Below are 13,367 nucleotides of genomic sequence, written 5' to 3'. Positions count from 1 at the left end.
ATATAATTTACTCCGTGTGTCTTAAATATAGCAGCACTGATTGAAATGTAATACTGTTCTTTTGAAATATTCAGGGTTTGATGTCGAGCTCTTTTGTGTCAGGAAAGCACAATAAAAATACTCTTAGCGATGCTCACTTGAATTATTATTTTTTTCCAGAGATGGGATAGAGTTTGCTTTTAAAGAGCCTAACCCACAAGGAGAAAGCCATCCACCTTTAAATTTGGCATTTCTTGATATATTGAGCGAATTCTCTTCCAAACTTCTCAGGCAAGACAAAAAAACAGTGTAAGTACTTTATGGTTATTTTCACATTGTTTTAGAAGTTTAGTCAAGAGGTTTTAAATTTTCAGTGAAACTGGTCTTAAAACAAGTTGGGCAACTCCTTGCTGATTTTCAGGATACGGAAAAACAAAAATTTCTACGAAGAACCGGGAGGAAGAAGAAATACTTCCTCTGGTTCATTCCAGTTGTAAAAGTCTATCTAACCGTGTTCCAGGTTTTCCAAGCTTTTTGTAATTATTTTTTAGTAGAGGAGAAATAAAAAAAGATTAGTTGACACATGTCATTTATGGTGACAAAAATATATTATCAGAAAATCGGTGACCATACAGATAACCCATTATCTCTTCCATATTAGAATTTTGAACAGCAGCAGTAGCTAACTTTAATAATTCATTCATGAACTTAAAAGACGATCCAGGAAGTATTTCTAGTAATCCCGTGCTTCTCCTTTCCTTTTGAAGGTACGCTTATCTGGAGAAGTTCATGACCTTTCAAATGTCTCTTCGAAGAGAAGATGTGTGGCTCCCACTCATGTCTTACAGGAATTCTTTGCTAGCCGGGGGTGATGACGACACAATGTCAGTCATCAGTGGGATTAGTAATAGAGGGTCGACAGTAAGGAACAAGAAGACAAAACCAGCTACAGGGAAGCGGAAACTCCCTGAAGGTTTGCAGTTACTTATTGTGGTTTCCTTGGTGTATAAGAGTCTATACAGGTAATCCTCCACTTACAACCATTCATTTACTGGCCATTCAAAGTTACAACAGCACTGGAAAAAAGGGGCTTATGACCGGTTTTCACACTTACATTGCATCTTCAGGATCGCATGATCAAAATTCAGACACTTGGTAACTGGCATATATTTTATGACAGTTGCGCTGTCCGATGGTCACATGATCACCTTTTATAACCTCCCCAGCTGGCTTCTGGGAGGGAAAGTCAATTGGGGAAGCCAGAGTTACTTAATAACCATATGATTCACTTAACAACTGCAGGGATCCGCTTAACACTTGTGGGAAAAAAAGTTTGTAAAATGAGACACAGCTCACTTAGTTAGCCACCTTGCTTGGCAGTGGGAATTTGGGGCCCAACCATGGTTGCAAGTAGAGGACTACCTGTATTTATATCCCCCACATTGTTCCAAATCAAGAGCCTTCTTGGTTTGTTTCCCATCAGAATGGTGCTTTCTGTTTTGCATTTGTATTAGGAGAACTTAAGATTAACGCTAACCAAGATTACCTCTCAATTATAATCAGACAGATGTTGTAGACCATGCTTTGTAAGCAATGGTACTCACAGCTTATTTGAACACTAGTGTCATGAACCCAACTAACAAACCCAAGCAAATCAGAACTCTGAGGCTAAGGTCCTCCTCTAACAATTTCTTTATTGAGTATATCATATTGGCATAATTAAATGGAAAACCAACTTTAAATGTTTCCTGCAGTTTCAATATAATTAAAATAGGAAACAACTCCCTCCCCAAAAGTTACAGGTCACGTTGTCCAATTAGGTTAATTGTTGGGCTCTCCAGGCACTCCTCCCCATCCCTATCCACCACCTGTAGGGATGACCTTGGTTCCGAGGAGAAAATTCTGTGTTTTGTCTAGCAACTCATTTCATCCTCCTTCCCCCTCCCCACTGTGTGTGGCAGCTGACGAATAGAAAAAATGGCTTCTGCTAAGTTCCATTCAAAGTTGACAGCTAGGCTAACACTGCTGATGATACCTACCATGTTTCCCGCAAAATAAGACCTTATCTTTTTTTTTAAACACCAAAAAGCACCAGGTCTTTTTTTTTGGGGGTGTCATCCACTGACTCACCTCATTTGCGCGTGTTGCCCCCGGCCTCCCTTTTTGCTGTCAAGAGGCCCTCAGGAACTTCTTTGGCCAGCAAGGCTTTCCTGAATGCCTCTGCAGCCAATAACAGAGCTCCGAATCAATCCGAAGCTCTTATTGGCTACAGAGGCCTTCAGGAAAGCCTTGCTGGCTGCAGAAAAAATGAAGTCAAGTTGCGCGAGGCCTGGCTGCAACTGTCTTCCCCCACCCAATCTTAATTTTTACCCATGCACCCTGGAGTGAGTGGGATCTTAAGGTTTATTTTGGGGGTAGGGCTTATGTTGGATGCATGTGTAAAAATCAAGCTAGGGCTAACTTTTGGAATAGGTCGCATTTTGGGGAAAATTTGATAGTCTGGCAATAAAATGTCTGCAAGAAAGCCACCAAGCTCCAGGGAGCACCAAGGACCCCCCACAGATGACAGATACTGTCCGAGGAGCACATGGATTCTGAATTGATGCAGGGCTGCTGCTTTGTTTTTGCAGCCGAGGAGAGCAGCAGCAGCGACAGCCTGTGGCTGAACAGGGAGCAGACCCTGCACACGCCCATCATGTTACAGACGCCGCAGCTTACTTCCACCATCATGAGGGAGCCCAAAAGGTTGCGACCGGAAGAGAACTACATGGGCGTCTACCCCATGCAACCCGAGCACCATCAGCCACCCATCGACTACAAGTACATGCTTGCTTTTAATTGGGCCCTACCCGCTGCTCGAATACTGCACCGGTTTTAAGTGGGCCATACCCCCCCCCCCACTTGAATACCACACCGGTTCCCTTTTTTGTAAAGAAAGGTGTTATTCCTTCCAGTACGCAGGTAACATGGATGCTGGCTCAAAGGCAGCAGGAGGAAGCGGCCAGGCAACAGCAGGAGAGGGCAGCTATGAACTACGTGAAGCTGAGAACCAACCTGCAGCACGCCATGTGAGTACACAATGGCCGTTGTCCCAAGCCAGGCACTGGCTTTGCGCACTTGTGCCACCGGTAGTGAGAAATGAGGTTGCAGCAATTTTATGCAAGTCTTCTTAGGATAGCAGCATTAAACTTTCCCCTCAAAGATAACTTTTCTGGATAAAAAGTAGAGCTGTGTTATATTAATGCTTCAGACAAACATCACCAAATATGGTTACCAAGAAAAAGAGAAATGATGATTTTTTTTGAGTTAAGCCCCCTGCTCTCTAATAAGTATTGAGTGATACTGAAGATTATTTGACTAACACGGAAAATAAGCTATTCAGATATTGGAGTCTAGAACATTTGAGAGTTCAAGGAGGTCTTAAGGCTCTTTCTCCTGATTTTTATCAGAAGGGTTTTGAGCTTGAAGCATTGGAGGAGGGCAAAACAGCCTGCTCGAAATCATCCAGCAAAGGAGTGTTTTTAAACCCTCCTGTGAAAAGTGGGGCTGAGCCTCCTCACAAAGGCTAATGATGTTTCCATGATAAGATCATTCTAGACGGGGTTGGCAGTTCTTATGCTGAAAGAACCGCTCGGTGTTGCGTGACTGAGTGACATTCACATCCGTGTTGAAATGTTCTTTAGCCGACGTGGCACTAGTCTCATAGAGGACGACGAAGAGCCCATCGTCGAAGATGTGATGATGTCATCAGAAGGGCGCATTGAGGATCTCAATGAAGGCATGGACTTTGACACCATGGACATAGACCTAGTAAGCATTGGTTACTTATCCCTTGTTGCTTTAAAAAAAAAAAATCACACACAAACAAACCATTCTCCTTCCTTTAGAAGAGGGATCTCCAAACTTGGTAACTGAGACGTGTGGACTTCAACTCCCAGAAATCCACGCATCCTTTTTTATATATATATTTGATTTTTTAAAAACAAAAATACAAATCTCTATTCACATTAACAGTGTTCGTGTCGTTATTAATACATACCTCTCCTTTTATACGTAAACATCAACTCTTATTTCTATCCTCCAAACATTTGTACCACCTGTCCCAAATCGCATAATAGTCCAAATCATCTTTGCCTCTTAATTCCATTGTGAATTTATCCAGTTCTGCACAATCCATTATTTTTGGTGTCAAGTCTTCTTCAGATGGTACCTGTTCCTTCTTCCATCCCTGTGCAAAGGCTATTCTCACCGCAGTTATGATATGTATAATGATGATGTATCGGATGACCTTGCTCAATTTTCCCTTAATTATTCCTAATACAAATGTTTCCGGTTCAAGTTCTAATTTGTGATCTGTAATTTCTAATAACCATCTTTGTACCCTTATCCAATATTTTTTAACCTCTGGACACTGCCACCACATATTGAAGAGCATTCCTTCTTTGTGTTTACATTTCCAACATTCTGCTTTTGTGTTTGGATACATTTTGGCCAGTCTTGCTTGGGGCTAAGTGCCACCTACAAAACATTTTATATTGATTTTCTTTAAATGCTGTTGACAATGTCAATTTATAGTTATCAATTCACATTTTTCCCAATCCTCTAAATTTATATTATGTCCTACATTTTTTGCCCAGATAATCATTGATCCCTTTACTATTTCCTCTTCTAATTCCACTTCCAACAAATAGTTATACATTCTAGTTATAAATTTGATCTCCTTGCCTTTCAAAATTTGATCCAGTTGTTGTAAGTCCTTTTCTATCCCTTGTTCTTCTAAGTCTTTCCTAAATTTTGTCTGAATTTGTAAGTATGACCACCAATCTATAATTATATCTTGTTCTTTTAATTTATCAATCATTTTTAACTTCCCCTGATTAACTAATAGTTCTTCATATCTGACCATTTTGAAATCCACACATCTTAAAGTTGCCAAGTTTGGAGACCCCTGCTTTAAAAGATTGGCTATATTCTATAATGGCTTTTTCCGCTTAAAATGTTGATTTGTCTTCGTTTAAATGCTGAGCCTTTTCTCCAGCACGATGATTGGAGAATTCATGGATGGGTTGGCACATGTCTTTTTTCCCGGAGACTGAGCCCAACTGTTTTTTTCTCTTCCTAGATAGATGTATGCAAAGCTGGCCTCTTTTATGTCAGAATTGTCACATATTCCAATGATACTGCATGGATAAATACAATTAAATCAGTCCAATACACTGATAACCCTGGTTTGTCTTTTAGCCACCATCAAAGAACAGAAGAGAAAGAACAGAGTTAAAGCCGGATTTCTTTGACCCAGCATCAATCATGGATGAATCTGTAAGTAGGATGTGACAAGTTTGGGTGAATTGTGGTTTCTTTCCTCAGTGGAGAATCGTATGTGACCCTTCTAAGTGGAGTGGGATATTAGGCCCTGCTATGGTGGCTGGTGTGATTGAGAATCCCTATGAATAATTCTGAATTACCTCTGCACCGGAAAATGAGCAGAGCCTTTCTAGGGAAGCAATGATAATGGCAGGAGAGGAATTCCTTCGCAGCCTTTCCCAAAGTCCAAGGCGACTCATAAGGGCCCCAAACTTTGATGACTACCTTAGCATAAAATTACCATATCAAAGATTGTAATTAAAATAGGCATGAGGTTGTAACATCACTAAAAACCTGCTCTAGAGGACATACATTCCAGTAAAAGGCCATATTGTTATTTGATTCCGTTATTAATGTGTGGTTCCCCCCACCCACCCACCCACCCCCCAAAAAACCCCACAAGGTTTGTTCTGTTCATATTTGACTGGGTCTCAAGTACAGATAGTCCTTGACTTTTAGGACCACAGTTGGGACCAGAATTTCCATTTTTATTATAAGTGAAACACGCCTCCTCCCTCCCTCCCTGTGGTTGTTAAGCAAAGTCACTTTTTTCAGCCTTGTTGTAACTTTTTAAAACTTCCTCAGGTTCCTCACGTGATACAATATGGAAGAAAGAAATTCTGTGCATAAATTGGAAATATATATAGTGTCCTTATATGCCACCACATGAGGGCAGCATACATTAAACATGATAGAGCAAGTCTTGTGGTTCTTCTGTTGTTATAAGTGTTGGTGTTTTCTTTTTTTTAAAAAAAAAAATCAGAACAAAGCTTAAAAAGTAGCCATGTTCTGAAGCGCTTTCAAAATAACTTAGATGTCCCGGATTTAAAACTGTCCTTAGAATGGTGGAATTAACATGGTCTGAGAAGAAACAGGGACATTTGGAAGGTTTCTAGCTTCCATCACTGATTTCTCCTTGAAATTAATCATTTGAATGATAAATGTTTTGGGCATATTCTAAAAGTATTTTCAGTCTTTGACAAAAACCTTACCGTTTAACCTTTTTCTCTTTTCTTCTAGGTTCTCGGGGTATCAATGTTTTAATAGTAGTTCAGCAAATAACTCCGTGGTAAAGTCATTTTCTACTGTGGAAGAGGAGATTTTTAAATTAAAAAAGTGTAGATAACAATGATATTCTGAACAAGATTTTTTTCTCTAAGGAGAATTGATGTGCTTACAAGATCCAGTGCATTGAAGGGGGCAGTTTTCTTTGCCTGGAACAATAAAGGACAAGTAAACGACTTGAGGATAAGCTATTGTTTCTGTTGGGAAACCAGTATTTTATTTATACAATGTTTAGTTTATTTCCAACTCATAGTATAAATATCACTTAAAAAAAATAATCCTAGCATCAAAGAGGTGCTTAGTGTACGCACTTCTGTCATTGTTGAACATACTCAAGCAATTATATATATATATATTTTCTAGATTATCATTGAAAGCATCAGGTGAAAATAAAATGGGACGATTTGATTTTGAAGTTTGGAAATCTGTGTAATTAGATGAAAGAAAAGCATTTTTAATGTGATATTTAAATTCTGGTCAACTGAAACTTTACTTTTGGTTGTGATAATCATGGAAATAAATTACGAGTGATTTTTTAAAAATTCAGAAATTATTATAGAATATTCAAAAAAAGAAAAAAGAAACAACACACACCAAGGCTTCCTTTACATATTCATGAAAAATTTAAGAATCATAAATGCCAGAAAGCACTGATATCATTTCAGCTTACCCATCTCTAACCCTAAGAGTTTGCTTGTCCTTTAAGAAAAGCAAATGTAATATTGTGAGATTCCTTCCAGTAGTGCCACTGTATTTTGTCTCCAAATAAAGAAGCTTATTGTAGTATGTTTGCAGAAAAAAAAAATTCTAAACAAAAATATACAGCTTATTAGAGTGTGGGAATAGGGGTCTAAATTTTAAATAAAAAAGTATAAATATATATATATATATAAAAAAAATTGGTGCTGATTTTATAATTGCGCAGTTTTAGTTTTTTCTTACTTTTAAATTCCAACTTAAAAATTATGAGGTTTCAGAAATATATTGAAAGTTTAACAATGTTTAAAAATAGATTTAAGCATGAGAATTCATGCTTTAAAATGATTTTTAAATTTGTATTTTATATTGTTTTATCTATCTTTGTCTTTGCAAGCAGTCTTCAGGTTAATGATACTTCTAACAGGTTACAGGACATTTCTTCTGTATGTAAATTGAATTGGGTGATAGAACTTCATCAGTTTCCCATCATATTCTTTGAAAGCTAAGCTTTAAATGAATTTCATTGTTTTTTTTTTCCCCACAGTTAAATTAAAAAAAAATTAAAACCCATGGATTTATGTCATTTCAACATAATTCATTTTCGCCATGCTTAGGCAGCTAGACGACATTTAAAGGAAATATTAACTTATAACACAAATGTATATTTTTGTCAGTTGTCTCTCAGTTCTTGAGGTATATTATTTCTAATCATTCCATTCGCCTTAATATGCTTGCAATATGATAATTTCTTCAAATAAGCAAATAGAAGAACCTCTTAGACAAAAGGAAAAATAATAATCAAAGCTTGGGCTGTGGTAGCCATAAACCATAGATTCTCTAAAGGATCCTGATAACATAATTATTTTGAAAATCATGATGTAATACACAGAGCCAGTTTTGCATAACTCCATTTTGCATAAATATTCACATGTCTAAAATACTGCCTATATTTCTTTCTTTCTTTCTTTTCCTTCTTTACACCACTGCGTTTAAATAGAACTGCTGAGAGGACTGTATATATGATTTTGTTGATTTTTTTTTCTTACTCTTGAAGGAGTTTCTTTGTGAAAGCAGTTCTTACAGCTTTACGTTTTCAGACTAAAAATGTTTTATATATTTACCTTAACCTGTTGTCCTCCACATTTTATCGTCCTAATTGTACTGTTTTCTGATTTGTATTTATGTCTTGAGACAAGTAACTTTTTGAATAAAAATAAACCTACAGTATGTTGTAAGTTTGATCTTTTTGAATCAAAAGGTAGAGGAAGAAAATAAAAAGAGTGTGAATGGTATAAAAAAATGTTATGTTTATAAGAATTAAAGCTTTTTCCATGTCTTTTAAGTGTTTGTCTCAGAATTGGGATAATGTATGGAAAACTGCACTGTTTTATATTTGTAATAAATTGTACAAGTTTTTAAAATGTGAATAAAGCACTAATTGGGTTAATAATTTAAAGTAGAGATGTTATGCGATATGATTGGTCTTAACTATTTCTTCAGTTGGGAAAAGATGGTCTCTCCCCCATTCTTGTCTCCATGTATATATTTAATACACTCAGTAACAAGTGGACAATGCAGGCTGTTTAGATAGAACTGACACTTTTAAAGACCTGATCTCAAATTCTTTTTAACACGTGTATGTATGCAGTGGACACATCCCCACAAAATTCAATCATTAACACTGTCCCTCCTTTTCCCGGAATGAGATCGACAGCAAATGTCTCCTTCATTCTTAGGCTGGATCTCTTTTCGATTAGCTTCCATCCATTACTTCCTGTCCTGCCCTCAGGTGCTTTGGAAAATGGGTGGACCACATCTTCTCTGCAGCAGCCTCTCAGATATTGGAAGACTGCTGTCATGTCCCTAGTTCTAATAAGTGTGTGTGTGTGTGTGTGTTCCTGCTGAGAACTGAAGAGGGCAGGTTGAAGACAGCCTGCCCTAGAGAAATTGCTGTCACGGGTATTTCTCAGATACAGCCAGCAGTGGGGTGGGGCATTCAGACAAACAAGAATACAAAATCTACCCAAACAATGCTTCCCCCCTCCCCAGGTGTTTCACTTATAACACCCTTAAAATGTTTAGGATAGAAATAGACAACAGGGCACCCATGTATAGGCAGTCCTTAATATATAACCATTGAGCAACACGCTATAACGGCCCTTAAAAAATGATGTTATCTAATTGGGTAATGAAATGTCCGCCAAGAAAACCATCAAGGTCGGAAAGCACCAAAGATCCCGCAGTAGTCGCGTCCTTTTCCATTCCACACACCCCAGTCCCTTCTAGCACTGATGTTATCTAGTTGGGTAATGAAATGTCTGCAAGAAAACAACCAAGTTCAGAGAGCACCAAGGGACCCCACAATCCTCTTTCCATTCCATACCCTCCCACTTCCTTCTAGCACTGATGCTGTTACCTAGTTGGGTCATGAAACATCTGCAAGAAAACAATCTCAGACAGCACCAACTTTATGTTTCGAATATTCTCATTGGCAAAATAATCGTGCTGAGTGGCTATTTTTATCTGGGATTGGATTCAGGCCCAAAGAACAAAAAACAAAACAAAAATACAGTAAATATTTTGATTCCTTTTCCCTTCCTAGTTCTAGTCCTTGGATTTCACATCCTACGCACACTTTCCTCCCCTTATGACAGTTTTCATTTGCACAAATTAATACCTCAATAAACAACAGGGCAGGAAAAGTGGAAAACAAGTGTGGAAAATATGGGCAAGTTTTAGTTTCCTTTCTGGCACCCTGCAAAACGAGGAGCTATATTTAATTGCACGTCAATAATAAACATTGCTTTAAAAAAAAATCCCAATAAAGGAATAGTTTTGTCAGTTGCTTTAATTTTGAGAATGCTGGATTACTGGCAACAAGCAGGCCTTCTGGCTTTTTAATGATTCTGTTACGTTACTAAAAAAAAAAAATGGAAATAAAAGCAGAGGGAGACCTCAGGAAATGATTGTTTAAAGCAGATTGGAAGAAAAGTTGAACAGGAATTTCCTCCCTGAGAGGAAGGTATGTTGTCGGAGGGAAAATGCAAATATTATTCAGCACACACAGGCCACGGGAAGCAGGAAGTCGATGAGGGAAAGGTCTGATATAGTCTGGCATGCAAACAGCAGAGGACACACATTTTGCTTATTAGTAATGTTTTTCTTTCCAATGCCAGGTTAAATCACAAATCCATGCTGCTGCAGGAATTTTGCAAAGCACTTTGATCCACGGTCCGCCTCTGGCTTGATAGAAAACAAATTTCCTTTCGCTTCTCTCAACCCTCCTTCTACCCTTCGATGCAAAAAAGCTTTATTGAATTGTTCACAACAGATTTAACAAGAGTTGGAAGGAAACTTATAGGCTGGGGGGGGGTGTCCGTGGTCTGGATGCGACCGCGGGGTGTTTAAATCTGGCCCACGGGGGCCAACCTGGAAGCAACCAAAGGACTGGCTCACGGGACCTTCCCAAGCTCCGTTTTCAGTGGCAAGAGAGTTGCCATCGCAGCCGAAAACAGAGCTCGGGAGCCCATTTTTGCTGATAGAGCACTGGGGCCATCAGAGGCGCCCCCCAACATGAGTGACGTCGAGCTGGCCATACCCCCTGGCCACCCCCCGAGGTCAAACACAACCCTGATGCGGCCCTCAACAAAATTGGGTTTTTGATCTTGTGACCAAAGCCAGATGCAGTATTCAAGTTTGATCGGACTAAGGCTTTGTAAAGCTATACTAATACTTCATGTGATCTCGATTCTATTCCTCTGTTAAGGCAGCCTAGGATTGCATGGGTTTAATCCTCCAAGAAAATGTTAAAAGTCGCCCAGGAATGCAGTAGAAAAACAAGAAGCGGCATTTGAAAACTCACAAGGAGCTGTTTGTCACTAAGGCAAATTTAGGTAAAATATATCCAAATGCCCTTACTTTTTAAGACTGGGACGCTTGTATTGCCAGTTCCTCCTGAAGTCAAAAAACTGCACCCAATTGCCAGATCAAACTCATCCATAAGGCAAATGGTAGAAACTCACGAGGGACCAGCATCTTTTTGCAAACATATGAAGGGAGCTATCTCTGTGCTCTGCTTCTGGGCAAACCTGCAAATTTGTCCTGACAGCCTCCTGACAGTTGTCAAAATCATTTCATTCCAGCTTGGATTTAACTGCTTAAAACAAATATAGCCTCTTTTTTTTTTTTTTTAAATGCTGACTTGAATTTTTATATAGGAGTGTGCCTTTAGGAGAATTCCGATGCTATGTGTTTTAGATGCAGCCTCAGTCCATTGAGTGAAGGAAGAGAGAAACCTCTGGCTGATTTAGGATACAACAGTCATAAAAATAAAGAGGACAATGAAATTGTGAGAGATTCAGAGACTTTCCAGCACTTCGATTTCCCCCTTTTAATTTACTCACATAAATCCCCCCGCCCCGGTTCTATAAATGCATATCTTTTCCTTGTTTTGATCCAGTTGTAATTCTCCAAAGAACTGAATCTTGGGCATTGTCATTACATTCATAGGAAGGGGTTTTTTTTTTTTTTTAAAGCATTAAAAAGTAGGCGTGTTTTTTTTAAAACAGTAAGAGAGAGACACTTAGGTCTAGTGGTTAAGTCACTAGGCTAAAACACGAGTTCTAGTCTTGCCTCAGGCATGAAAGTAGATTAGATAAATCACCAGGAGCCAATTTGCATTTCTAGGCAATTTGGGCTAATCACCAGTTCGAGTCCCACTTTAGACATGAAAGCCAGCTGGGTGACTTTGAGTCAATCACCAGGAGACAGTGAATTCTAGTTCCACCTTAGGCATGAAAGCCAGCTGGGGTGACTTTGCGCCGGTCACTTTTTTCTTACTTTACAGTGCTTTTACAGCCCTCTCTAAGCAGTTTACAGAGTCAGCCTATTGCTCCCAACAATCTGGATCCTCATTATACTGATCTTGGAAGGATGGAAGGCTGAGTCAACCTTGAGCCTGGTGAGATTCGAACTGTCAAATTGCAGGCAGCCAGCAGGCAGCAGAAGTAGCCTACAGTACTTGCACTCTAACTACTGCGCCACCGTGGCTCACCATGGATATGTTCTGCACTTTGAGCTATTTATAAAAATACTAAAGGTGGGATACAAATAAATAAGCTGAATAAAGATTTTAAAAGTCCAAAATGCAATCACATCAACCCAGGGGATCTGAACCTTGCAGTTCCCATATAAGATTACATGGGGTTTCAGACTATTATGGATGATGGCTCAAGAATGAGAAATGTTCACAGTGGCTCTTGGTGGGATGTTCTCATCTGTTTGTGTAATGACGCTGCTCCTGAAAAGTACCCACAAAGGTTTACCCCGTTTCCCTAAAAATACGACCTACCCTGAAAGTAAGTCCTAGCTTGATTTTTACACGTGCACCCAATATAAGTCCTACCCCCCAAAATAAGCCCTAATTAAGTTCCCACCCACACCAGAGTGGATGAGTAAAAATTAAGCTTGCGGGGGTGGAGATGCCCTACTACTTTCCTTTGGACAGTTGTAGCTAGGCTCCGCACACTCCGACACCTGCCTTGCCGGCCCATTCCTTCTGCAGCCGGTAAGGCTGGCAAGGCTTTCCTGAAGGCCTCTGTAACTGATAAGAAAGCTCAGGATCTATCCAGAGCTCTGTTATCAGCTGCAAGAAAGCCTTGCCAGCCACAGAAGAAGAAGTTCCTGAAGGCCTCTGACAGCAAAAAGGAGGCCAGAGGCAACGCACACAAGTGAGGTTAGTCAGTGGGTGGCATCCCCCCAAAATAAGACCTGGTGCCTTTTTTGGTGACAAAAAAAATATATATAAGACAGGGTCTTATTTTGGGGAAAACACGGGTAGTATAGTCACCAACATAAGTTATATGTTGATTGCTTTGTAGGAGTCAGTATTGCTATCTCTGTGGAATAAACCTGACATATGAACAACGATCGCTGCTCTGCGTGTGAGGAAGTCAAACGCTACAAGCTTCAGTGCCAACTCCCGAATCCTTCACAATCCTAAGAATTTCCAGGCTCAGTTGGCCGTAACAGGGACCTACAAAGGCACGTTTGGAAACTTGACAAGGATTGTCATCCCTCTGAAATAACACCAGCAAACAATGGAAGTTGAGAGAGTTTTGTTGACAATGGGAATGGCACAGAACGGTGACATTTTCCAGATCATAAAAATGCTCTCAAATGGCTATCTGTGTCTTATCCAAGGTCACCAGCATAGAAGGATGAAACTAGAGGTTTAAAGAAGCTGAAAATGCTTAGAAAGC

The 13,367-nt window shown here is 39.4% G+C and overlaps 1 protein-coding gene across 5 annotated transcripts in view; it reads left to right on the top strand.

Moving 5' to 3' along the window:
- STAG2 (STAG2 cohesin complex component) overlaps positions 1-8,563 on the top strand; it is a 45,354-nt gene extending 36,791 nt beyond the window's left edge. For all 5 annotated transcript variants that reach the window (XM_026702923.2, XM_026702924.2, XM_087941086.1 and 2 more), the window contains exons 28-34: positions 160-288; positions 747-952; positions 2,610-2,799; positions 2,934-3,047; positions 3,663-3,789; positions 5,221-5,298; positions 6,364-8,563. In XM_026702923.2, coding sequence (XP_026558708.1) covers positions 160-288; positions 747-952; positions 2,610-2,799; positions 2,934-3,047; positions 3,663-3,789; positions 5,221-5,298; positions 6,364-6,387 — 868 coding nt within the window. In that variant the 3' untranslated portion in view covers positions 6,388-8,563. The remainder of the gene's footprint in view (positions 1-159; positions 289-746; positions 953-2,609; positions 2,800-2,933; positions 3,048-3,662; positions 3,790-5,220; positions 5,299-6,363) is intronic.
- The last annotated feature ends 4,804 nt before the right edge of the window (positions 8,564-13,367 follow it).

The sequence above is a fragment of the Pseudonaja textilis genome, chromosome 12 (assembly GCF_049901715.1).
Source record: "Pseudonaja textilis isolate UNSWEBS1 chromosome 12, rPseTex1.2, whole genome shotgun sequence".
Classification (NCBI taxonomy): domain Eukaryota; kingdom Metazoa; phylum Chordata; class Lepidosauria; order Squamata; family Elapidae; genus Pseudonaja; species Pseudonaja textilis.
This window is presented reverse-complemented; position numbering and strand designations above follow the sequence as displayed.